At 38.2% G+C, this 27,512-nt stretch overlaps 1 protein-coding gene across 8 annotated transcripts in view; it reads left to right on the forward strand.

Moving 5' to 3' along the window:
• The window catches only part of RAI14 (retinoic acid induced 14), a 183,569-nt gene that overhangs the window by 95,103 nt on the left and 60,954 nt on the right, over nucleotides 1-27,512 (forward strand). For 7 of the 8 annotated variants that reach the window (XM_016431623.2, XM_007487483.3, XM_016431622.2 and 4 more), the window contains exon 3: nucleotides 16,839-16,969. In XM_016431623.2, coding sequence (XP_016287109.2) covers nucleotides 16,839-16,969 — 131 coding nt within the window. Of the gene's footprint in view, nucleotides 1-15,993; nucleotides 16,132-16,838; nucleotides 16,970-27,512 lie in introns of those variants that run through there. The other variant, XM_007487487.3, reaches the window with a different exon arrangement.

Here is a 27,512-nt window from a genome sequence, read left to right on the forward strand (position 1 = left end):
GTTCTGCTCTTTTTACTCTGCATCAGTTCATGGAGGTTCTTCCAGTTCATCATTCCTTATAGCACAATAGTATTCCATCACCATCAGATACCACAATTTGTTCAGCCATTCCCCAATTGAGGGACACCCCCATATTTTCCAATTTTTTGCCATCACTAAGAGTGCAGCTATGAATATTTTTTTGTAAACATTTTTTTAATCTCTTAAGCATCAAGTATTTTTACTCTTGCTTAGGGCAGCTAGGCAGTGGATAGAATGCTAGACCTGGAGTAATTGGGAAGACTAATCTTTATGAATTCAAATCTGGCTTTAGACACTTCCTAACTGTATGACCCTTGGCAAGTCACTTAATCCCAGTTACCTAGCCCTTATCTCTCTTCTGCCTTAGAGCTGATATTAAAGTATTGATTCTAACACAGAAGGTAAGGGTTGTTTTTTGTTTTTTTAAAAAAGATAGAGATTCTAAGTAATGGAGATGAAGAGTAAATATGTTATAGCCATGGGAAATCACTTATGCAAATGCTTGTAAGTGGGAGATAGTATTATATAAGAAGCTAAGTAATTTGACTAGAATGGAGAGTACAGAAAGGGAAATAATTTGAAATTAGAATAGAAAGCTGATTGAGATCAGATTATAGAGGGCTTTAAATGCTAGTCTGAGGAATTCATATTTTATTCTAGAAGCAATAAAGAACCATTGAAAATTGGGAGTAAAGGGAAAAGTGGAATGGCCCAATTTATATTTTAGGAATATCAGTCAGGCAACTTATATTTTGAAACTGGGTAGCAGACAGGATGGTTGTGCCACTGTGTACAGAAAAGTCAGAAGGGGGCTGGTATGGTAGGGCAAGACAGGGGCAAGTAAGTAGGGAAGGGGATGATTTCATTTTTGGACATGCTGAGTTTGAGGCATTTAGTAGGCAGTTGGTAAGAATACAGTATATAATTTTTAATAGAGTCTAAATTAGAGTTTAAAATGTTTAAATTAATTTTATTTTTTCTCAATTAACAAATACTTATTTTTTCTCTTCCCACTAATGAAATCAATACCCTTGTAACCAATATATGTATGTGTGTGTGTGTATACATATATAATCAAGCAAAAGTGTTGCTACATGTCAGTTGAGGGTGTGTTTTAGGTGTGAGTATGATTGTGAAGTTGGTATTTTCCCTGTTCTGGCAAAATAATAATAAAAGATTTGATCAATTTTAGTCCAAGGTTTTGTCTTCATTGAATGTCAAAGGAAAAATACTGCATAAAGTAGCTTCTTTTTTTTTTTAACCCTTACCTTCCAGTCTTGGAGTTAATACTATGTATTGGCTCCAAGGCAGAAGAGTGGTAAGGGCTAGGCAATGGGGGTCAAGTGACTTGCCCAGGGTCACACAGCTGGGAAGTGTCTGAGGCCAGATTTGAACCTAGGACCTCCCGTCCTCTAGGCCTGGCTCTCAATCCACTGAGCTGCCCAGCTGCCCTCGTAAAGTAGCTTCTTAAAACAGTTATAGTCATTTGGTTTTCTGACTACAAGTTGTCACAGAGTTTCATGTTAACAAAAGGGAACATGGGCTTGTATCCATATGGAAAGATAATGCTACTGATGTACATACATACAATCTCTGAGGGCCCATGTGTTGAATGAACTCTTTTCCTAGCCATCATGGTGGCTCTTGCTGATCTATGTACCCTCTTTCTCCAGGGCTTTCATCTATCGCTCCTGTAGCTGCTGTAGGTTAGGTGTGGGCAATCCTTAGCTATGTAAGTGTTTTCACTGGGGCACATGTCCTATCCTGTCCAGGAACCAAATCCTTGGTTTCATTAGCACTATGCCCTCTACCTCCTGAGCTAATGGAGTCCACATAAAAGAAGAGGAAGTGTGCTGCAAACCCTAAACAGATTTTTGTGCTTTAAAGGCATTTAAAGAAATGGCACTTGATTTGGAATTGGAAGACTTGAGGTCCAGTCCCAGCTAAAGCTTGCTTTTTACTGTTTGTGTGAGTCTGGCCAAGTCACATTTCCACCTCGAGCCTCAGTTTCATTCCCTATAAAATATAAAAATTGTTTTAGTTGATCTCTTAGGGGCCTCCCTCCAACCCTAAAACCCCTTCATGTTGCTCAGGCTCCTTTAGTCCCCTGAGGCCTCTGTGCTTGAAATTCTGCCATCCCTCTGAACATTTAGTTGGTCTTATTTTCTATTTAGGCAGAACTTGTGCAAGAAACAGAGTTATTTTTAACTGCATGCAGCCACCTACTCCATATGAAATCTATACTGTACCACTTTGAGTCTGAGAAAAATGTAGGAATTGGGGCTGGATGCTATGGTCAAATGCATGCCTAGAATACTTTTGGCATGTGCTTAAATTATAAGGCAGACATGTCTTGGAATGTTCTATCTGTGGGTGATGAGAACTTGGCCAATGAATCTGTATTTCAGATATAACATGCTTAGGTCACAAGTGTACCTAATTTTATGCACCAGCAATGATGTTTCTTTCAAACTGGTGGTAGGTCACAGTTTTATTAGCTAAGTCCAACTTTAAACACATCCTAGGCTAGTGGGCTATTCAGATACAGCATATGCTGAATCCCTTTTTTGAAGCAAATAATCCCTTCCCTATTTCTTTTGCACAAAGCAAAGCATTCATTCAAGTGTTGAGCTTGATTAAAGGACTTTAAAGACTGTGGAATTAGAAACTTCCAGGGTTAGATTAGAATAAAGCTGATTTTTTTTCCCCTTCCCCACTGTGATCTTTTTACATAACCATTGTAGGATCTGAAGCTGGAAGGGTCTTTAGTCTTTACCTTGGCCTACTGTGATGTTTAATACATATGGAAACTGAGTCCTACACTACTTTGGTGTTCTGTTTCAGTCATTTGGAATTTTGGTCTTTCTCTTTTATTGTAGAGAGCTTATTTAGGTAGCCTGCATAATCTGCCCCACTCTGAACTTCTCCATCATGACCCAGGAACTCCTTCCTGGATGATCACTTCAGCCCCCAAACCCACACTTCATCAGCATGCTCTGCTTCTAGGACCCCTCCCCAAGGTGGCAAGTAGAGAGCTCCTTGCAGAATTTCTGTTTAAGGACAATGCCCAGGCCAGACATCTCTCTGTTTCCCACTCAGTTACACTTCTCTAGATTTCTCCATCATGGCCCCATGATAAGCACTTCCCTCCTTCCACTCCTATCAGCTTCCTTTTATGTGTTCTTTTTCTCCATTACAATGCAAGTTCCCTGAGACCTTGGTCTGTCATTTGTGTCCCCAGGGCTTAGCACACAATGCTTGGCACATAGTAGGTGATTAATAAATCCTTCCTTTTTGACTGACTGATCTTAGTGTCACACAGCACCTTACATACCATAATTTTCTCTCACTTGATCCTCAGGGCTGTCATGCTTAGGAGATGGGACAGGTATTCCTTTTTTAGATCTTTTTGTCCCAAGACCCAAAACTCTTTCCACTATACAGATGGATTTCCAAATGGACTAGAATCAGAGAGAGCTGGAAAGAGCCCTTAAAGATCATTTAGAATACCCTCCCACCATTTTACAGATGAGGAAATGGTTCTGGAAAGGTTAAATAGCTTTTCCAAATCACACAAGTAATAAGTGGCAAGGTAGAATTTGAATTAGGTTCCAGGTTCTCCAACTCCAAATCCAAGAGCCCACCATAAGCTTTTTCTCTCCTGAGTGGAATGTTCTCTATCTTAGCACAAAGAACAGACTCTGCTACCTCCCTCATTTTGAATGCCCTTGTGCATTAGAAGTGCTTTTGGGTACGAGTTGATTTCCTAGGGCAGTCAGGTAGCCTAGTAGATAGAGTGCCAGGTCTGGAGTCAGAAAGACTTATCTTCCTGAGTTCAAATCTGCCTGAACTACAACCGCCACCACCAGAAGAAACCAAGGAAGGTTTAACTTCATTACTTTATCAGCAGTAGTTCTCTGAGCAATAAAATAGAAAAGTATGACTGGGCTTTGGTATACTGAGACCTTGATTGGATTCCTTGTGCTCCTATCCTGTGAACAAAATGCAATAAAAGGTTCTCATAGCCCAAACTGAATTCTATCAGTATCAAGTGGTGGGCACAGACTGGAATATTAAGAGGGAAAGGGAAGCTGGTGTAAAGGTTTATTTACATATCAGAAACACCTGCCTGGCTTCTGTGTGAACAAGGAGGGCATTATGTAGAGTGAATAGCTAGGACATTATAACATGGCATGTTTGGGAAATCTGTTTGTAATAATGTGTGTGTGGAATGTGAGACTGCCACTTTAGAGGAAATTATCAAGAATGAGCTTAAGTAGTACCTAAGCCTTGTCATAAACAAAACTTTTATCTTTTGCTTTAAAAAAAAAAAACTATTTCCATCTGAACATGACTTTAAACAAATACCAAATGGAACTTCCTCCTAAACCCACCTATCCTTTAGATTTCTCTTTTTATAATGATGACATCAGCATTGTCCTGGTCATCATAGTTCATAACTTCAAATTATAGTTAACCATTCCCACTCCCTCACCTTTTTTTTAAACATTATTTTATTTGGTCATTTCCAAACATTATTCATTGGAAACAAAGATCATTTTCTTTTCCTCCCCCCCCCCAACTCTCCCACAGCTGACGCGCAATTCCACTGGGTATCACATGTGTTCTTGACTCAAACCCATTTCCGTGTTGTTGGTATTTGCATTAGAGTGTTCATTTAGAGTCTCTCCTCAGTCGTATCCCCTTCCCCCCTGTAGTCAAGCAGTTGCTTTTCATCGGTGTTTTTACTCCCACAGTTTATCCTCTGCTTGTGGATAGTGTTTTTTAGATCCCTGCAGATTGTTCAGGGACATTACACCGCCCCTAATGGAGAAGTCCATTACATTCGATTGTACCACAGTGTATCAGTCCCTCACCTTTTTAATTTAACTTTTTTACATGTTGATATAATTATTAATGATTGCTATTTTGCAGTCCATGTTCTTTTTCTCTCCCCATCCCTCCCCAAGATGGCAGGTAATATGATATATAAGTTATACATGGGTTATCATGCAATACATATTTTCATGTTCATCATGTTGTGAAAAAAGATAACTGTTGCTTACACTAGAGAAAAATTCATGGAGGAAATTAAATGAAGAATGGTATGCTTCAATCTGTATTCAGACTCCTTCAGCTCTTTATATGCAGTGGATAGCCTTTTTCATCATGAGTCCCTTAGAGTTGTCTTGGATCTTTGCATTGCTGATAATAGTTAAGTAATTCACAATTGATCATAATATGTTATTGATGTTACTCTATATGATGTTCTCCTGGTTCTTTCCACTTCTCTTTGTATCACTTCATATAAGTCTTTTCAGGTTTTTTGTGATCATCGTGTTCTTCATTTCTTATGGCATTTATAATACTATTCTCTTACACTCATATAGCACAACTTGATCAGCCATTCCCCAGTTGATGGACATCCCTTCAGTTGCTAATTCTTTACCACCACAAAAAGAACTGCTATATATATTTTTGTAAAAGTAGGTCCTTTCCCCCTATCTCTGATCTCTTTGGATTCCCATACCTTCTTTCAGTCATTGTCAAATCCTACTAATTCTGCTTCCAAATATAGTTCCACCCTCTTTGTCTTGCATCCATCATCTTCTCTAGTTAAGATTTTCATTAACTTTTGCCTGGTGATTTCCTTTTATTTTGGTAGTGGTTGTTTTGTTTTTTTGAAGACTGTGTCTCTCTGTCTCACCCAAGTTGGAGGTTCAGTGACTTCACTAGTAAAGTGAATTCTACTTCCAGTCAGCATGGGAACCTTGACCTGCTCCATTTTTCCATCTTGCAGCAGTTTGTCTCTCCTGAGGCAGTCTGGTAGACCCTCACTTTGTGGGGACTTACCATAATTTATAGAAACCTCCAATGGATTTAACCTACTACAACTTAGAGACTTAGGTGATCCACCAGTCTTAACTTCCTTGACCGGATAGATTACAGACTCCAGGCTTGTGCCTTTACATCCATTTTTGCCTGAACTATTGTGATAATCAGCAAGCATAAATTAAATGCTTCCTAGTGCCTGAGACTGTGCTGGACATTGGAGAGGCAAAGGCAAAAATGGCATGATCTCAGGTTTCAGGGAGTTTTCATTCCAGAGAAGGAGACAACACTCCATGAACTTGAATATAGGGAAAAAATAATATCCTTATTTTCATTGAATCTTGCTGAAATTTAGCATTTGTTTTAATTTCGAATGTAAGAAACAAAATTATTCTTTGAGGAGATCTTTAAGTTTCACTGGACTGTCAAAGGGGTCCATTATCCACACACACCATATAAGATAAGGGTCCTTAAGTATCTGAACCCCCTAGTCCCTTTTCCTTTTTTACCCCTAATCAAATCTCTTTCTCCTCTCAACTGCCTTCATCTTAATGTCTTTAATGTTAATTTGACATGTGTGCTCTTTTGTATTATTGGCTCTCTTTTTTGTGTGTCACATATCTTTCCAGGTACATTGTAAATTCTTTGAGGACAGGAATTGAGTCCTCTATTTTTTAATATCTGTTTTTGCTAATGCCCATCACAATAGATGCCCAATAAGCACCAAAGATTTTGATATGTTGGTTTTTTCTGGTACAGAAGGAAATCCAGGGTCTTGTTTTAAAATCTCTTCCTTGCAAATGTGTTGACAAGTTTGTTTCTAAGAGAGGAAAAGAAAAAGGCTTGCTTTTCTATGCCCAAATGATCAGAACGTAGTCACAGAAGGTAATTAGGGCTATGGTTTTTTGAAAGACTGCTTGCCGACAAGTCTCAGTGCTCCTGGATGACTACAAAAGTTTTTGTCTCCTAACCTAGATGTTGGGAAGTCAAGTTTCTCAAAAGGGTCCAACTTTCAATAGGGGAATCTATTAACTGATATGGAAATAAAGACAGGTAAGAAAAATAATTAGAGTGTAGCAAGAATAATGGCAGTAAGTGCTAAAAATCTTAATAAATTGATGTTCTAGGGAAGAAAGGTAAGGAGAGCAAAAAGGTGGTTAAAGTTATCTTGAGTTTTTTGCTGTTGTTATCCATTTATTTCCATTGTGTCTAACTCTTTGTGACCCCATTTTTTCCAGGCAAAGATACTGGAGTAGTTTGCCATTTCCTTCTCTGGCTCATTTTCCAGATGAGGAAACAGAGGCAAACAGGGATAAGTAATTTGCCCAGGGTCACACAGCTAGTAAGTGTCCGAGACCTCATTTGAACTCAGGAAGAAGAGTCTTTCTGACTCCAGACCCAACACTGTTCATTGAGCCACCTATCCATTGAGCCTGAGGTAACTAGGATCAAAGAAGGAATTGGCCTGCTGCTCAATTGCTAACATCAAAGAGCTCGGAGAGCTCTAGAAGTGTGGGAAGCACTGAAGAAGCTATTGAAATTCTTACTTTTGGTCTCTTGTCCAGAATGCTTTAGGGTCAGATTGCAGGGCAAGGCCTACAAGGCTCATGTCTTGCTTTCCTCTTCATAGCTAAGGCATTAAATATAATTCTGGAACATGACATATGGACTCCTAAATTTACAAATGTGATTTAATATGTTTAGCTGAAACAGCATGCCTTTACAGTTCTCTGAAAATGGAGTTAAGCTTATTTAAGTGCTTTTTAAGGTTTGTTTCTCTTGAGACTCTTTAAGTGCATGTAAAGCATTTTTACCAGTGATTTATCATCATGATTTAGGTACTGGGACAGAAAATTTAATAATTTGAATTTCAGTTCAGGTGTTATCTAATCTCCCTGAAAGGAAAATGAATTTCTAGCTATAGACTGTAAGCTCCCAAAGGCCAGCTACTATGTATGAATCCTCATGATAATCCTCATGAAAATCAGAGTCCTAGAAAATTAGTGTTGCAAGGAGTGGTAGAGGTCATCCAGTCCAATTTCCTTATTTTACAATTTAGGAAAATGGCATCCAGAATGGAGGCAATGTATCCAAAAGTTAGCTTAGAGATGGCAGAACTGAAATTAGAATTCAGGCTTCTAGAATACCGGTCCCAAACCCCTTTCCATTTGACTACATTACCTCTTTTGTCCACAATGGTAGGTAGAATAGAATATATGGGTGTACCATTGATAGGATGGACTGTAAACCCTTCACAGGCAAACATTCCTTCTAGCACTGTTGTTTTGTTGCTGTTGTTATTCAGTCATATCCAACTTCTCATGACCCCATTTGGAGTGAGATATTGGGATTAGATGACCTTCTAACTCTAAATCTTTGGTCCTATATTGGAGGCTTCCATAATAGGTTTATTTTTAAACCCTTACCTTCTGTCATAATCAATACCAAGTATTGATTACAAGGTAGAAGAGTAATGAGGGCCAGGCATTTGGGGTTAAGTGACTTGCCCAGAGTCACACAGCTAGGAAATGTCTGAGGCTACATTTGAGCTCAGGACCTCTCATCTTTAGGCCTGACTCTCTGTCCACTGAGCTACCCAACTACCTCTTCTATAACAGTTTTGAATGTGTTAGAAGGGGTTTAGTTGGTTATATTAAATTCAAAAGGGTTTGTACAAGTAAAAATGTTATAATGTTATCATTATTATTATAAGAAGGTAAAATGTTTTACAGAAACTCCTCATGTGTAGAGAACTGAGGCAAAGATATCGAAAATTGAGGCAAATAAGAATGTCATTCCCCAGTTAACAAATAATCAAAGGATATGAACAGGCAGCTTGTAGATAAATAATTCAAAGCTATCAATAATCATGAAAAAATATTCTAAATCGCTCTTGATTAGAGAAATGAAAATTAAAACAAGTCTGAAATACCACCTCAAACCTATCAGATTGACCAATATGACAGCAAAGGAAAATGATAAATGTTGGAGGGAATGTGGCAAAATGAGGACACTAATGCATTATTAGTGGAGTTATGAACATATCCAGCCATTCTAGAGGGCAATTTGGAGCTATGCCTAAAGGTCTATAAAACTATGCATACCTTTTGATCTAGTAATACCTCTACTAGGTCTGTATCTTGAATAGATTTTTTTTAAAGTTAAGGAAGGACCTATTTGTACAAAAATACTTATAGCAACTCTCTGTGGTGGCAAAGACTTGGAAATTGAAAGAATGTTCATCAATTGGGGAATGGCTGAACAAATTGTGGTATATGATGGTGAAGGAATACTATTGTGTGATAAGAAATGAAGAAAAAGAAGATTTAAGAAAAAGCTAGAAAGACCTACATAAACTGATACAAAGTGAAATAAGCAGAACCAAAAGAACATTTTATACAGTAACTGCAATGTTGAATGGTGATCAGATTTGAAAGACTTAGCTATTCTTAGAATACAATGATCCAGCACTGTTCTGAAGGACTTATGACAAAGAATTCTTTCCACCTTCAGAGAAAAAACTGTTGGAGTCAGAATGCAAATCAAAGCATGATATTTTTTCACTTTATTTGTGTTTTTATTTGGGAGTTTTGTTTTTATATGAATATTCTTTTACAACAAAGACCAATATGAAAGTATGTTTTGCATGATGATACATGTATAACCCAGATCAAATTGCTTACCATCTTCAGGAGTGGGTAAAGAGGGAGGGAAGAAAACAATTTAGATCTTATAATTTCAGAAAATATAAATTAAAAACAGAAGTGGCCTAATTCAACACTCATTTTATAGATGAGCATCAAAGAGTTTACTAAAGAGGGGAGGAGGAAGGGACCCCATGTCATACTGGGAATCAGTGGAATCCCAGCCCATATATTCTAGAAGCCAAAAGACTTCTGAGAAGACAGATTAAACACATGTGAAGCAATTTTAGAGAGCAATATAGGTCTTTGTGCAAACATGCTAGGTTATGTGGGATGAGGGTGCTGTAGTGTTTGTGAGAATAAAGAGATTTGAGTGTGCTGAAATAAGACTTTCAGAAAGTGATGGCATTTTTGCTGGGTCCTGAAAGATATATGGGAAAGTTTTCACTGAGTGAATAAGGAAGGGAGAAGTGACCATTTAAGTATTGGGAATGGCATGCATATAGTTATTAAATTAATAAATAGATGGAGCCTTTTATTCCAAATCATTTCCTCAAATCTTTTCCCAGCAAAATGTAAGCTCTGTAAAGGCAATGATATTTTTCATTTTTGTGTGACTCCTCAGGATCTATCAGTAGGGTCTGGCACATAATAGGCATTTCAGAAATGTTTATCAATTTTTAGTTTGTTGAGCCCAGTCTACATAAAGGACACTAAAGTCCCTGGACATGATAGAGGCAAAGAATTTACCCTTCTGATCAAGAAGTGCAAATGTTAGTAAGGTTCATGGTCTTTAGATAGTGCTGTGGGTTGTTTTGAAATGTTATAGAGATCTTTTCCAATTCTGAACTAAACAATTTTGGTATCAGCCTCCCTTATAGCAGAAGACTAGACAAATTGAGTCAGTAAGAGAGTCTCTCTGGGCATTTATGACTGATTTCAGTTAAGGAAGGACCCCTTCACTAGAGGACAAGATTCATGGTCTGAGTTCCTGATGTGGACAGTATTTATTTGACATCTCTTCAGGCTCTTCCAGAAGTGGACATTGGAATTCTTGGTACAGATCATCATCCTTCTCCTTGGTTAGACATTATTTGCAAGTACTTTACATTTTCCACTCAAATACATTCCTTTTGACTTACTCATCATGCCTCAGTAGGCTCTTCATGCATCAGGAGGATCATTTCAGCTCTGGATCTCATACCTCATACCTTTCTGCCCCTGGACCTGACTCATTGGAGAGCACAGTTCACAAATTCTTAGAACCTCCATCAGGCCAGTTAGCTCTTCATTTCCCATTCAGTTACACTCTTCCAAACTTCTCTTTTTATCCTGCCCCTGCTACCAGGGTACCTTTTCTCCTCTTCTCATCCTACTTTCAGATTTGTTTTGTATTGTCCTTCCTTCATTAGAATGTCAACTTTTTTGACGGCAGAGTCTGGCTTCTTTTTTTTTTCTTTTTCATATTTGTATTTTTTATGCTTTTTAGTATCATGTCTGACATCCAGTAGATTCTTAATAAATGTATGTTAACTGACAAGAATGGAAACAGTAGGAGAATCTCAATGGTCTATCTTATGGGATGAGGGAGATGGTACCTTCAAAGCTGTGGTTTTGAAAGAGATGTGAATTGGCCAATTGTGAATTCTAGAGCTTAGTATTAGTATAAACAGCTGCCTGGCCCATGACCAGAGAATAGTGCTATGTAAGCATCAGCTGACCCTTAACCCTAATAGTGGCTGTCTGGGTAACAGTACCACGTCTTTGAAAAGCCAGCTGTTCAAAAATTAGGTTTTCTACTTGAACTTATCAGGGGGGTTCTTCTCTCTGTCTTGGATCCCTTTTAATGGCAAATGTTAACCTTGCTAATAAATCAATCATGCTTGAGACACTGTGCCTTAGTTTCTTTTTATTGTAATTTTTTAAATCACAATACCTTTTTGAGTCTCTGAGAATTCCACAAGTAAAATTTAGCTGTCGAAACACCTTCACTATTTCTTCTTTGCCTGACAATTATACTACTTCTCTTCCTAGCCTGAAATTTTCCTCCTTCCTTTGTTCTCATCTCCCAGGTACCACATGTGGTACCCAGACATCTTCCCAGCTCATTTAAAAGTGTCTTTTCTTCCTCTCCACCTTTTGCTGCCTCTACTGAACTCCACATGACAATTGAATTGTTTGCATGAATGTTTAACTATAGATACATGTATATTTGTATACATACATGTATTCATTTCATGGATGCCCTGACTTTACCACCTTTATCTTGAGAAGAGGCTAGATTCTGGCAGGTATATTGGGCAAAGTTCAAACAAAAGGAAAAGGGTCAGTATTTGGCTTAGGTTTTGCAAACTTTAAAGTTAATATAAATAAGAGTTGTTATTTTAAGGAATTCTTGCAAAAAGCAAGAAATAGTAAATGGACACTCATTTGCTAGTAAGGGAATTTATTTCTTTTCATTTTTCATGAATCATATTTTCCAAAATAAAAATGAACCCATTTCTTTACTAGTAAGTAGCCATTTACTATTTCTTGATATTTGCTATGCAAGTTGAACTTATCCTCCCTAAGTTACTGATTTTAGAAAAATAAATCCCTGTTTTCCAGTGGTCAGATTCTACCCTCTTTGGAGGCATCAGACCTTAAGAGTATACAAGGACTTTTCTGATTTCCCTACTTGTTAGTATTTTCTCCCTTTCTCTCCAAATTACTTTGTGTGTATTTTGTACTTGTACATGTACATGTTGGGAGGTTTTTCTCTGTTGATTGACTTCAAGCTTCTTGAGAGCAGGGAGAATTTCATTGTTATTTTTTCTGTGCTTACCTATGAACCAACAACATTGTGTTATTGTTCATGTTCAGCCATGTCTGACTCTTTATGATCTCATTTGGAGTTTTCTTGGCAAAGGTACTCGAGTGGTTTGCCATTTCCTTTTCCATATGAAAAAAATAAGACCAACAGGGTTGAATGACTTGCCCCTGATCACACAGCTAGTAAATGTCTGAGACCGGATCAGAACTTAGGAAGATGACTGACATGTATTTAAATACATTCTTGTTGAGTGAAAGAATGACTAGAATCACTCTTCAGGCTACTTGCTAAATGGATATAAGTAAAGTAAATGCTTATTGAATGAAAAGATGGCCCCAAAAGACTATTTCCTAAATGAGTATAACTTTTTCTGTTTTCTGTAGCCCCTCCTCCATTTTGGGGTCCTTGCAATAGTTTAGCTTGTTTGTCTAAGGTCAGAAAAATCCTAAAAGATGCTGGATACTTTACCTTTTGATGAAAAGCTATTGGAATTCACTGATTGAAAATGATATTCCAAGATAAACGTTTGTTTACTAAACAAATTTACTTGTAAATTTTAGTCTAGGGCAAATGAACAGCAATGTGTTATTGCTGGCACCCATCAATAAACAAAGGGAATTTTAGGCTTCCTTTTCTATTGATACCTTCTGGTGCTGTAGGCTGCAGAGTTTGCTGTGCTGCTGGCCAGGAAGAAGCCTCATTGATCATTTAGCTGAGATGAGATGATTTGCTGTTTGCAGATAAATGGAGTTCTTCTCTGTGAGTAGGCTTATATACTTTTGACCTTAGATGGTCAATAGCCTAATGGAAAAGGAATTGTTCCTAGAAGCACCTACTCTTAGAGTAGCTTCCACATGCAGAAATAAGGTCTGGCTGGGCCTTCTCACCCCAGATGGGTAGTATTCACAGGGAATGCCAACTTTCACAGGCTGTAGTTATGTAGAGCAAGCAACTGGTGTATTCATTCACCTTGACTCAGATTAAGCTGTCTGCAAATCTTTTTAGGGGCACTCATAAAGGATTTGGCTGCTGATAGCCTGAAATGGTGCTACCCATAACATAGGTTGGGGGCGTTTTGCGCTGCATTGCAGTCTGATATAAAAAATGGAGTCTCTCCACAAGCTAGTTCCTAGGTGGGTATAAATAGCCCTTGGTTTTTTGTTTGTTTCTTTGTTTTTTCTGTAGCTTATCCTCTTTTTGGTCTTCCTCCCAAAACGATTTACCTTGGTTGTCTCTGAAAAGATTCTAAACAACTTTGACATCAACAGGAATTTTGTCCTTACCTGCTGTATGCCGTACTATGCTAGGTGGCTAGGCTGGGGTGGGGGGTGGTGGGGTATACAAAGTTTAGATAACATCTGGTAGGACTCTACTCTTGTGGAGTTTGCAGCTTGAGAGAATGATGATAAATATAATTACACGATAACTATATTAGAGATGCAAAGCTATAATATTGTTATGGTCTAGGAGCTTGGTGTGGTCTTCAGGAATGACTTCGTGGGGAAGGTGGCATTTGAGTTTTATTTCTCTTTTTAATTTGGATTTTTATTTTAATAAATTTCCACATAAGTTTTCCAGTTATGTGATCCATATTGTTAATTCAATCTGGGTTATACATGTATTATCATGCAAAAAATTTTCATGTTATTCATTTTTGTAAATAATTTTATAAAACCAAACCCCCAAAACATATACCCAAATAAACAAGGGATAAATCATATGCTTTTACTTACATTCCTACTCCAACAGTTCTTTCTCTGGAGGTGGGTATCATTCTTTCCCACAAGCCCCTTAGATTGTTCTGGATCATTGTATTGCTGGCAACAATTTGATCTTGATGATAAATGTATTATCATACAAAACATCTTTCCTTATTCATTTTTTGTAAGGAAATAATCATGTAAAGCCCAAATCCTAAAACAAAAAGCAGTGAAAAATCATAAGCTTTCATCTGCATTCTGACTCTTAACAGTTTTTTGTTTTTTGTTTTTTTCTGGAGGTGGAGAGCATTCTTTGTCATAAGTCCTTTAGAATTGTCTTGAATCATTGTATTTATGAGAGTAGCAAAGTCTATCACATTTGATCATTTCACAATATTGCTGTTACTGTGTCCAGTATTCTCTTGGTTCTGCTTATTTCACTGTGCATCAGTTCATGTTGGTCTTTCCAGATGAACAGGAAATCACCCTGTTCATCATTCCTTACAGCATAATAATATTCCATCACCATCATATACCACATTTTGTTTAGTCATTCCCCAATTGAGGAACATCCCTTTAGTTTCCAATTCTTTGCCACCACAAAAAGAGCAGCTATAAATATTTTTGTACAAAGATGCTCCTTCCCATTTTAAAAATATCTTTGGGATACAGTCCTTGTAGCAATATTGCTGGATTAAAAGGTATGCATTCTTTTATAGCCCTTTGGGCATAATTCCAAATTTCCCTCTAGAATCATTGGATCAGTTCACAGTTCCACCAGCAATGGGATTTGAGTTTCAAAGGATGGGTAAGGATTCTATACTTTAAGCAAGTAAGGGGAATATATTTTAAACATTTGGAATATCATGAATAGAATCAGAACACTAACTAGATGAAGGCTAGACACTTCATTTGACTTTGGACAGGATACTTGCTAATCCATCTTCTTTCCCTTTTCTATTAAAATTATGCCAAAGGGATTGGGGTGGGGAAGGTTTCACTTATTAGTTCTTTCTAAGGGTCGTTAGCTCCAAAGATCTGTTAAATCAACTTGGGCTCTGGGTCTGGATCCTCTGATGGGTTTTTGTCCATAGCTTTTGATTTTTTCCTATTGAGGGAAATAGCTTCTGGTCAACACTGCCAGTACTTCTAAAAAGGCCATGTCAGTTGACAGGTCTTTTGTTCCAACTCTCCATCCTTGTGATTTTCCAGACCATAAGTTCCTTCCCTGGCCACCAGTTCTCTTCATGTGTTGTTTTCCCGGAATGTAAGGTTCTTGAGAGCAGGTACTGTCTTTTGTTTCCCTTTAAAACCCTTCAATACTAAGGATTGATTTCAAATGAAAAGAGCAGTAGTTAGGGCTAAGCAATGACAGTTAAATGACTTGCCCAGGGACACACAGCTAAGGAGTGTCTAAGACTAGATTTGAATCAGGATCTCACAACTCCAAACCTGGCTCTCAATTCACTGAATCACCTCGCTGCCTCCAGACTGTTATATTTTTGAATTTATATCCTTATCATGTTACCTGAAAGAGAGTACATAATTAGTAATGTTTTTCATCAATTTATTAAATATTTGGGTAAACTCTGGGAATGGAGCCTATCACTCCATGTAGATAATAATCTTGAGGTGCAAATAAATGAGGCTTTTACTAACCAGAACTATTTACTGTGACAGCAAGTTTGGGAGCCTTTTAAGGTATCTGGAAAGATAGAAATTTGTTGTAATGTAATTTCCAGATCATGTAGACCTACGAAAACCTAGCGTTTCCCAAATGTAACAAAAGCCAGGGAGCAACTCCCCCCAAATTGGAAACGTTTCATTTAGGATGTCCTTTCTCAGCCAAGTTCTTGGACATCTGGAGACCTTGCCTCATTGGGGACTGGCCTATTTTGGGCAACAGCAGCTCCTTTCTATGCTTTCATTATCAGCTGCTGTGTCAGAAAACAAAGACAAGTGGGAGCCCGAACTAAATCTAGGCCTGTCCCAGCCTCTCTTGTCCTGTTGGTGGTTGGAGTTAGGTCCCTCCCCTTTCTGATTATTTACTGCAGGTTCTTAGACCTGAACGTGTTGGTTGCCAGCCATGCCGTACCTTCAGCGTTTACTAGGATTGTCTCTGGTGAGTTGGCTTGTGAAAAGTAACTCATAAAATATACTTGAAATTGGGAGTGAGTGTGGGAGAGTAACTACCATCTGTACATATTTCAGTGACTTACAAGGAAAGGAATTGTTTTGCCTTTGGGGAGGGGTGGTTGGGGGCTGCTCAGAGTCGCATCTGTCTACAGGATCTTGCTGTCTCAGCCTCCTAGAATTAATACGTGTGCGGTTCACAATATAGAAGTTGGCAAACAAAGGCCAGAAAGGATGATAGGACAGAAAGCAAAAGTGGCAATTTTATTTATTGAAACCATATAACCTTGGGTGGTTAGATAGATTTGCTTCCATGGTGTGTTCACATTGGGTGAACCTTGGACACCAGGACAAAGATTCATCTCTGGTGGCAGCCCAAAAGTTGGCTAGGATTGGGCTAATACGTAAACTGGCTTCTGTGGAGCACTAGTAACAAGTTTAAAGAATTGACTTTAATATACAATTTTGTGGTGACTGTTCAAGTCACAGAAGTGCTGCTAATTTTCTTTAGGACACGGCTCTCTTTTCCAAAGGGGGAAGGGAAAGGTATTATTAAAGTTGATAAATTTTAGGAAACTTTTTATCTGGGCTTTGGGGAGCTGATGGGAGGATATAGGAAAGACTTACCTTCTCTAGCCCAGAGTGACAGCAGTCTTGCCCATTCATTTATTCCATTTTCTTTTCCTTGCTTTCCAGACCAATGAGTGGAATAAGAATGATGATCGGCTGTTGCAGGCTGTGGAGAATGGAGATGTGGAGAAGGTGGCCTCACTGCTGGGCAAGAAGGGTGCCTGTGCCACCAAGCATGACAGTGAAGGCAAAACTGCGTGAGTATTTTGTTGACCTTTGTATGAGTTAGTTAAGATTTTCATGACTTGGAATGCTAATAGGACCCCAGGAAGTTTGCTGGGATTCCACGTGACAATTATTTCACAAGTGGTTTTAGATGGCTTTGTGAACTTACCAGGAGTTTGTGTGAATATTACTGTTAAATCTCATCCCTTTCTCTTCTACTTCCAAATTATTATTATCAACAATAACAACAAAAATAGCTAACATTTACATAGTGCTTTAAGGTTTGCAAAGCACTTTACATGTTATCTCACTTGATCCGCACAATACTCCTGGGAGGTAGGTGCTATTATTATTTCTATTTTGCAGATGTAGAAACTGAGGCTAAAAGAAAAAAAGAGGCTAAATGACTTTCCCAGAGTCATATAGTTAGCAAGTGTCTAAGGCAGGATTTGAACTCAGGTTTCCCCTGAATCCCAAGTCTAGTACTATCATCTGTTACCTTGGTGACCTACACTCTCACTATCACCTTATAGAGATGATTTGTTTTCAAGTATAATCAGAAAACAGGTGGCATAAGAGTTGACATCTTGTAGTGAAAAAAAAAATCATTTGTTTTACTGTGACCTGGATGCAAACATATTTTATTTGTGTGATCGCTTGCATTGTGTTGTGTAAACCTGTAAATTTTGTTGCCTTCATGTACCAGAGTCTCAAAAATTGAGGAGATCCTATATAGAAGCATACCTTACCCTTTGGCATTAATTGGTTCTACAAAGATACATTGTGAGGTGAAGTGTCATTACAGGGTGGGGATAGTAATTCCACAGGAACAATGGTACTGATGGGTGATTAGATCACTCTTACAATGGAGTTTCATGACTTGACCACAGGATTTGGTTATAATGTATTTATTTGGAAATTACATTGGTTGTGGAACCTTGGACAGAGAGTGACTATAATATAACTCCTCACCAAAAAATAAAAACCTTGATGAAGATTCTATAGCTTTCCCTCCTTACGAATAACAGAAATTTCCTTCTGTGGCATCAGAAAGTTTGAAAAACCTTGTTCTGGTTTGTTAAGCTAATGAATAGGAAGGTGAGTATAGAGGAGACAGGTTGGTATAATGAAAATAGCCATGGATTTGGAGTCAAAGGACACTCTCTTCCCTGCGCCTCAGTTTTCCCATCTGTGTTGCAGACTTCCTCAGCCTGATTTCTGGGAGAGCTGGATCTGCCTGGAAATCAAATAATTTAAGTAGCCAAACTGAAAAGAATGATTTTTAGCACCCTAAAGAAGCTTGCTCACTGGGAGCAACTCCAGCCTCCTAGAGTACAGATAAGGTTTTTATAACTATTCAGGCTGCCTGAGAGTCCTCAGCCAATACTAACAGTAATACAGTGATCTGGGACAATTCTGAGGGACCTTTGACAAAGAATGCTATTCACCTTGAGTGATAGAGCTGTGGGAGTAGAAATACAGAAGATGGGACTTATCACTCAGTTATATGGGCATAGGATTTGGGGTTTCAGTTTTAAAAGATGACGATTACAAAAATGAATAAAATGGAAATAGGTACCAAATGATAACACATGTATAACCCAGTGGAATTGCTTGTCAGATCCAGGAGGGAAGCAACTTGAATCATAGAACCCTGGAAAACTTATGTGTAAATTTGTTACTGAAATGAAATAAAGGAGAAAAAAAATTTTAAGAGTACTGAGACAATCAGCAACGTAGTGCTACAATTTAGGATACAGAAGTAACCCTTTTCACTGGAGAGGAGAGAGAGAGAAAGAATGAATCAGATAAAAGAAAAAGGAAGATTTCCAGGGGGAATATTTGCATGCTAGCAGTGTTGGTTATGAGAATGAGAAAAACATTACCTGTTCTAGGTCAGGAAAGAAAAAAAGGTGACCAGATTTTAGACTTGTTAAAGGAAGTCCGTTTGATTTAAGACAGCAAGTTTAAAAGTAAAATTTGCCACAAGCGTCTCTTATCTAAGGACAGCAATTATACACAGCATCTGATGAGACCATCTGCTTTACCATGTCATTAAGAGATTTTTGTCACATTTTATTTCTCCTTCATTTGGCTAAACCAGGCTGAGGGTAGTCCACAGGCCAAAACCCATTGGTGAGTTAAGGGCAGGTGTACCCAGGCATGTGAAGACTCCCCCCAGTGAAAGGAGAGGATGAGAACAATTTGTTCTAATGGCCACGAAGGCAGCTGAAGCATGTGCCATAGAACACTTACAGTTCAGTCAGACATTAGAGAAGGCAAGCATTCCCTGGGTCCCAGGCCTTCACCAGTCATCCTGTCTTTGGACTTGCCATTGGACTTTGCTGACTCTGGAAAAGAGAGTGAAGCTGATGGCTTTGTGTGGTTCTGCTTCACTTAAATCCAAGTCATTTGCAAGGCAGGATGTCACCCTGTGATGTCATTGGTTCTCTTCAAAATGAAGGACAAATAATAATAATATTCTTTCCTTTGTAAAGTGAATGGGCTAAACTAAATAAGTTGTAAGATTCCTTTCTACTCTAGATCATAATTTGGAGAAATCCAGAAGTAAAACATGAATTGGCAGTAATGGGTTAAAATTTTTAGTGTGTTTTTTGTTTTTGACTGCAACTGTGAATTCTTCTGTGTAGGGAATGCCTGAGGAAGAACTCCCTCTTCCTATGCCAATCATTGATCACTGTTTTGAAACTTTGAACATTAGAGAATGTCCTGAGACAGTGACTTGATCAGTCATATAGTCAATGTGTCAAATGCAAAATTTGAACCCAGTCCTCTAGACTCTGAGGCCAGCACTCCATTTACTAGCTCTGTCCTTGGTATTGTATCTCATGCATTACTGGTGTTAAGTACCACCCACTGGACTTATCTGAAGATCCCTGGAATAAGTCCCAATCCTTGTTTATGGGTCCATTGCAGATTGCTGCTAAAAACCTGGGCATGGCTGTGCAACGTTGCTGTTACTCTGAGCCCAATCACATTGCTGCATGAAATCACTGGACCCACACCAATGCTCTGTGTTTGACAACCAGCCTGGGACAGGAAAGCCATCTTAAACTCAAAAGCCAGGTCCTACAGGAGCAAGAAAGGGAGAAAGAGAAAAGTCAAAGGAGACTTTTTGGTTTGGACCTTCATATCTTCACCCACATTCCCTGCTTCCACTCCCTGGGTCACCTAATTTCACTCCTCAAGCCTTTGTATTATTGAGGCTTCTGTTCTATTGGAGACTAGTCTTCAAGGTGGAACAGCAGTACTGGTCTTGGACTTAGTTGAGAAAAGGGAGATGAGGGATCTTAAGACTAAAAGATTTCAGTTTTTTTCACTGCTGTTACATTTGGAGTCAAATCTATGCCAATAACAATGATAGCCTGGTCATTCGGAAAACTGCATATTGAAAATTATTAAATTACATGTAATTGGGAAAACAAAATATTAAAATATTTGTTCTTTAGTCATTGAATTTTAAATGCTCAGAAGAAAACAGAAAGGCTAGAAAAAAATCAGACAAGTAAGTCAATTTTGAAAATTTCATGTTGACTCTATTATATAATTAAAAAGAAAAGGGGCAGCTAGATGGCTCAGTGGATAGAGCCAGACTTGGAGATGGGAGATCCTGGGTTCAGATCTGGCCTCACACACTTCCTAGCTGTGTGACCCTGAATATTCCCTGTATATTTTTAATATATATTTATTTGTATACAAGTTAATCCCCAATAGAATGTCCACCATTTAAGGTCAGATACTATTTTGTATTCATCTTTTTCTCCCCAATGCCAAGCACATAACACGTGCTTAATAAATATTTCTGATTTAGTGGAGGAATTGTGTGTTTCACACAGGCACTCATTCAGTAAATATTGAATTAGACATGGGATCAGAATCAACCTTTGCATTTTTGATTTCCACATTTCTATTAGATAACCTGCTAATGTAGATAGTTATTAGAACAAAGTGATAAAAGGAAGAGGAGAAATATTATTTTTTCCAGTGCATTGCCTTATGTGAATGACCATACCTTTCAAATCTGTGCCTCTTTCCTTCATGGAATTTTATTCTTCTTGGACCTTTTATGTATTATTCAGTCAATGGAAAAGTATGATCCAATAAACATTTATTTGGCAACTGCTATATATCAGGCATTGTGCTTTAGGGATACAATTAATAAGAAGAAAGACAGGTTTCCTCAAGGAACTCGGCACCAGGGCATCTTTTTTTAAAAACTCTTATTTTCATTCTTTGTAATAACTAAGGGCAAGGGCTAGGTAAACAAGATTAAGTGATTTTCTCACTGTCCCATAGTTAGTGTAAGAGGGAAAATTATGAGACTGGCTGTAATTAATAATTTTATTAATCAAAAGTAATAGGGGGAAAAGATAGAAAAATAGGATATATATATATATATGTACATATATATATATAATTATTTTCTTGTTACTCCTTTTAGCTTGCTATTCTGTGGGCTGCCATTAGAGCCCCCTAGCCATGCTCACAGGAAGTCCAGCCAGTAAAAAACACAGAAGAGAAGAGCCCCAAATTCCCTCTTGCCTCAGTTTATCAAAACTTTTCTCCACCCACTAACCCTCACACATCATATCTCAGGAGCCAACTGTGGCTTTGTTTTTCCTGGGCCACTCAGGGGGGCAGTCAGGGGGGCAGTGCAGGAGACATCACCCTGCCCCCATCTTGTGATCTCTTGACTATTGCAGTTCTTTTCCAGCTGCCATTCTATCTTCACCTCCCAGGCAAGTAGTCCACAGGAGATGAAGTCACCCTCATGAACCCAGAGAAAAGGGGAGGGTAAATTTCCTTCGCACAATCCACCCCCTCTGATTCTTTGGGAGAACAGCATGTTAAATCTCCTCACTTGGGTCTTCTAGGAGATTAATATGGATTGTGTAGAGGAAGTTTACTCTCCCCTCCTTTATTACATCTGGCAAGTGATGTGCATTGTGTGAGTCTATGTCTGAACTCAACCTGGACGTGAAAGACAGAATAAAAAAGGTTAAGCAGGAAGTGAGAGATCTCTCTATTGGTCTGCCAAGAAACTCCTATTCTGGGTTGCTACTGGAAGCAGCCACTTGGGTAGTTAAATTAGGCCACTTTACTCTATCTATTTCTCTTCTTTTACCTATCCAATTAATTCAAATAAGCTTTATTAAAATATAAGGACCAGATTCCTAATTTAATTATAACAGTAGGAAAAATATGAAGCCAGATTTGAAGCTGGGTCCTCCAAACTCCAGGCCTGATGCTCAATCCTCTGTGCCACCTTGCTGTCCCAACACAGGAACATCTTGAAACCAGGCAAAGCAGCAGGTGATTATTTGAGTGAGTCAAAAAATCCAGTTTCTGCCTTCCATAAAGGAAGGTATTAAGAGAAGTTTGGTAGAACACCCCCTAGCCCTCCAGTCCTAAGAGAAAGAAGGCTGAGGGTGGCGATCTCAGTCAAGATTTGAGTTAGCAGCTTGATGGTGAGATTAGAAGTGAATAATTCTTCCTGACAGGGGAATCTTGTTCACTAGAGTTGAAACCATGCAGAGCAGCAGATGTTAACCTCATTGGTTGGCATGCTTACCCACTTTTCTAACCATCCTTATGTGATCATAGGTAATTTGGAGTCAATGGACCCCTTAGATATTATCTAGACCAATCCTCTCAATTAACAGATGAAGAAACTGAGGACCCTTAAAATTAATGTGACTTTTCCAAGCTTGCTTACATAAGTTATTAGCAGTGGCAAATTTCCAGTCCCTGTCCTCTGATTCCATGCTTGCAGGTCCCCCCCAATGCCCCATTCTGAAGTTTTTCACTCAATCTTTTTATTCATACCCACCCTCCTTATAGTATCATAGAGGTCCACATTTGAAGAGTTCCAAATGAATTAACTCTGCCCTGTCCATACCATTCAAAAGAGAGATTTACTATCAACTCTTTGGCATCTAGTTATTGAGGCAAGTATTTGAAAGTCTACATGTCTCTATTTGTACTTAGTCTAATTTCATGGTTCCTTTTCTAGGGTTCATGAGGTCTCACACTTACAGAAGATTCTGATTCTTAACCTTTAAGAGAATTTTTTTCATATGGGTCCACTTATTTAAAATGCAGATTGAATTGATTTAATACCAAATTATTTGAATTGGAAACTTGATAGGAGCATTTCTGCAACCACAACCAATCCAAGCAGCCTTCTTGGATCATGGTGCCAATGTTTAAGCCCATGAGTTTGCAATTTCTTTCTTTTTTATAATATTTTCTTTCCCCAATTATAGGTAAAAACAATTTTAATATATTTCTTTTCTAAAATTTTGAGTTCCCAAATCTCTTCCTTCGTCCTTTCCTCGCTCCCTTGTTCCCCTGCTCTCCCTAAAACAACTCATAGCATTGCATTTCTGATGTGAATAAAATGTTTTGCTTCCCACTACCATCCCCAATAATACCCCATCTGACATTCTTCTACAGAGGAATTAAGAATGCAAGGATGTTATAGTCAGTAAAATTTAATTCCTCCAGCAGTATACCCACTCGTCGGTTCACTGGACACGAATCTGACATTTGGAACAAGTAAAGTTAAAGTTTCAAGACAGCTGAAATCCTTTATGATTCTTAACACCCCCAATTCCTTTTCTATCTCTCTGCCACCATCTCTGAAGGAGCAGAAAGAACAGAGGACTGGGGGTTATTTTGTATGTTTGCTTGTTTTGTTGGATGGGTTGTCATAGTCAAAGACTTAATCACTAAGAGGCCAGTGTCCTGGTGATGAGTCTCCTTATTTATTTATTTAAAAAACCTTTGGCTCCAAGGCAAAAGATCGGTAAGGGATAAAATGGGGGTTAAGTGACTTGCCCAGGGTCACACAGCTGGGAAGTGTCTGAGGCCAGATTTGAACCCAGGACCTCCTGTCTCTAGGCCTGACTCTCAACCTTGAGTCACCTAGCTGTCCCCAGTCTTAGTCAATTCTTGAAGGCCACATAGTCATCAATTTATTAAATTCCAGTTCTGTGTCGAGCATTGTGCTAAGTGCTGAGAATTCAAAAACAGAAATGAAACAGTCCCTAACTTCCCAGAATTTATGTTCTATTATAAAAGACAACTTCTTGCTAATTCATAGTCTCTCATGTGTACCTTATTCAAGGTTAGTTGGCCGTGGAAGCCAGAGGAGCTTCCCCAAAGCCCTCTCTTCTGATGTGTATCTTACACTGTTATCCTGGCAGGTAAGCCCCCAAATTTCCTCCAGGACTCAAGGGAAGAAAGTCTTAGATCCACTGCCACTCTTGGCCCTGAAATTCCAGGAATGTGGTGGCAATTACAAAAGCAGCTGTCTCTCCAGACATTCACCAGAGACCTCTTTTTCTGCTTCCTCAAGGTCAATAACCAGATGGGTGGCTTCTCAGATTTTCCCCCCTTTTTTTTTGGAGAAGCCCAGTGAGAAATAACTCTCCTACAGAGTTTGAGCAGTTTTGTTTTTTCAAAGAGGGAAGGACGTGTGGTGGCTTGGGTCAAAAGGGAATACAAGAGAATGGAGGCTGTGGTGTAGAAAGGGGCTAGCTTGAGGCTATACTAATGCCGTTCCACTTGGCCACACTCTGCTGCATCTGTGTTGTTTCCATGGTGGATGGGAGGAAGTGGGAGGATATCAGAGCTTTGAAACCTCTTACCCCAGAGGTTTATAATTACCTTAATAGAATTTTCCTCCACATTTCTATGTGGACTTAATTAAAGTTGTATGTGTTTGTCTTAGGAAACAGGCAGACTAAGTAACAGCAGGTCCAGCTCCACTGTTTGAACCAACACAGTCTGAGTATTTGGGCCACATTTCGCAGCATGCACATACACATTCTAGAATTGCCTTTTCTGCTTTTGAAAGCATGATCTTATACAAGGGTTCTTAACCCCTATGAGCTTTTTTTTTTTTTTTAGATTTTGATAACTGTATTTTAACATAATTTGTTTCCTTTGCAACTCAATGTGTTTTATCTTATGCATTTAAAAATGTTATTCTAAGAAAGAGTCCAGGTTAGAAAAAAATAAAACCCCTGCTTTGTTAGGTCAGCTTGCTATTTTAAATGTCTTTGTGAAGCTAAAATAAATCAGTGTTCCTTGAACTCACAAATCTCTTCTATAGGACTTTTGCCTTAGATCTATGGTAAAGAGTATTTTTGTAAAGTGATTTCACTTGAAGTGGGAGAGGTTAAGGATAGCTATAGTGTTATAGCCAAACAGTGGACTTTTTTCTAAATGATAGGGCTAATAAAAAGTATTTTTAAAAACTTTAACTGTTTCTGTTATTTTGAGAACAAAGAGCCCTGATATACTTCAGACTTATATCTTAAATAAAATTAAATATTGGATTAAATGACATCTTAAAAGTCTTACTCAGATACTTGATGGTATGGAGGTAACCTTGGATTCTTGATGGTTGTAGCTCATTCAGCTTTCTCTCATGCTAGAAAAGCCTTAATTATGGCCCCAGCAACAAAATGTACTCTTTCCCCAAAACCAGCCTTTTTAAATAAGGAGGCTTTTCATCAGTGTGCTGGCCTCTTGGTGGTGAAGTCTTTGGCCATGACAACCCATGAAACAAAGAAAGATGCAAAATGATCCTCACTCTGTTCCTTCAGTAAAAACGCAGAGTGAAAGAAAAGGAAGCAAAGGGTATCGAGAATCACAGTGTTTCAGCTGTCCATAAACCTTCACTTGCTGCTCCAAACTTAAGATTGTTGTCTAGCAGTCTGAGTGGATGTACGAGAGGATCTGGAAACTTTTGCATTGATAACTGAAACCCAAAGAAAGAAAGTAGTAGCAACTAAATGGGAAGAAGACCCATAGTTTCTCCTGGGTTGAAGCAAATAGAAGAATTGCTACAGGTGGTTTTATTTTGTTTCAAAATCAGCAAGACATTTTGTGGGATACTTGATCATCTGAGTATTTGCCAAAAGACTACCATTGACCACCACTGGACCAGGATGAAGAGGTAGAGAAATTCTATGAAGAATTCATTTAGACCCTCCAAATGAAATCAATATATACTTTGATACTCTAGAACTTCAGTGAAGAAATAGGAATAAAAGTTCTCAGAGAACCAATATTGGAAAAAATGAATGGGGTAGGCAGAAGAATGAAAAAGACTAAATATTTTTAGTAGAATACACAAGAGCCTCCCAGTTACATATCATAAATAATGTCTCTAATTGAAGAATTGGTAGGTACTGGCCATGGTTATTTCTAATAACTATATAAAAACTAAAATGGATTACATTTTAAAAATAGGAAACACCTTATAAATGATGTGGAAGTCATTCCTGATTCAACTACCTATAAACAGGGTAGCAATGAGCCTTGTTAGAGCAAGGAATTAGTGAAAACTTGAAGAAAGAATAAATTAAAATGAGGCACAGGTTTATGGCCTGCAGTTGAAACAACTCAATATTGATGTGTTCAAACAAGTCATTGATAAGGAAAACTGAGTAATAGATGGAAAAAGGATATAATTATTAACTATAATAATTTCATGCAAAAGTTTAGCCAATATAAATCATTTGCCACAACAAAGACCAGAAGAATCCCAAAGATGCCCCCTTCAAAGGTGCCTTAGTGGTCGTAATTTACTAGCCAAGCCAAAAGAGATGGCAGCCAAAGACATATGTAAATTCAAATGTAAAATCTTACTGCAAAGAATTGGGGGGAAATGTGAGTAATAATTTAGAAGTCATCTCAAAGGCATTTAAAAATTAAAAGCAGAAGGAAAGCAACAAACAGAAAAAAAGGAAAAAACTTGAATAATTTTTATAATGAATTTTTTCCAACACCCAAGGCAGTAGAATTACTAGAACCCTCCTGTCATACTCTTTATAAGTCCTGATAGAGGAGCTAGAAATGTAATTAAAGGACAAAAATAGAAAAAGGAACTGGACTAGAGCAAGTCTTCATAGAAGACAAATATGCTAGGAGTGAAGAAGTTGTGAGAGCATTGGAGAATCATTTCACAAGTTTTTTTAGGGAGAATGACATCAAAAATATGGAAAAAATATTTGTCCTTCTTACATGTACAAAAATATTTATAGCAGCTCTTTTTGTGGTGGCAAAGAATTGAACATTGAGGGGATGTCCATCAATTGGGAAATGGCTGAACAAATTGTGGTACATGTTGGTGATGGAACCCTATTGTGCTATAAGAAATGGTAATTAAGATGATTTCAGAAAAAGCTGGAAAGATCTGTGGGAAGTAATGCACAGTTAAATAAGCAGAAGTGGGAGAACATTGTACACAGTAACAATGTTGATTGATGATTATCTGTGAACTTGGCTACTCTCAGCAAGCACTGATCTGGGATAACCCTCAAAGACTTATGATGGGGAATGCTATCCACTTCCAGAGAAAGAACCATTGGAGTCATATTTCACATCATATTTATGATTTTATTTGGGGTTTTGGTTATGTATGAGTGCTCTTACAACAGTGACCAATAGGGAAGTGTGCTTTGCATGACAATATAAAAAGAAAAAATATTTGTCCTTACTGATAAATTTTTTAAAGTCAGCTAAGAAAATACCAACTAC

Source organism: Monodelphis domestica, chromosome 3, assembly GCF_027887165.1.
Source record: "Monodelphis domestica isolate mMonDom1 chromosome 3, mMonDom1.pri, whole genome shotgun sequence".
Taxonomy (NCBI): Eukaryota; Metazoa; Chordata; class Mammalia; order Didelphimorphia; family Didelphidae; genus Monodelphis; species Monodelphis domestica.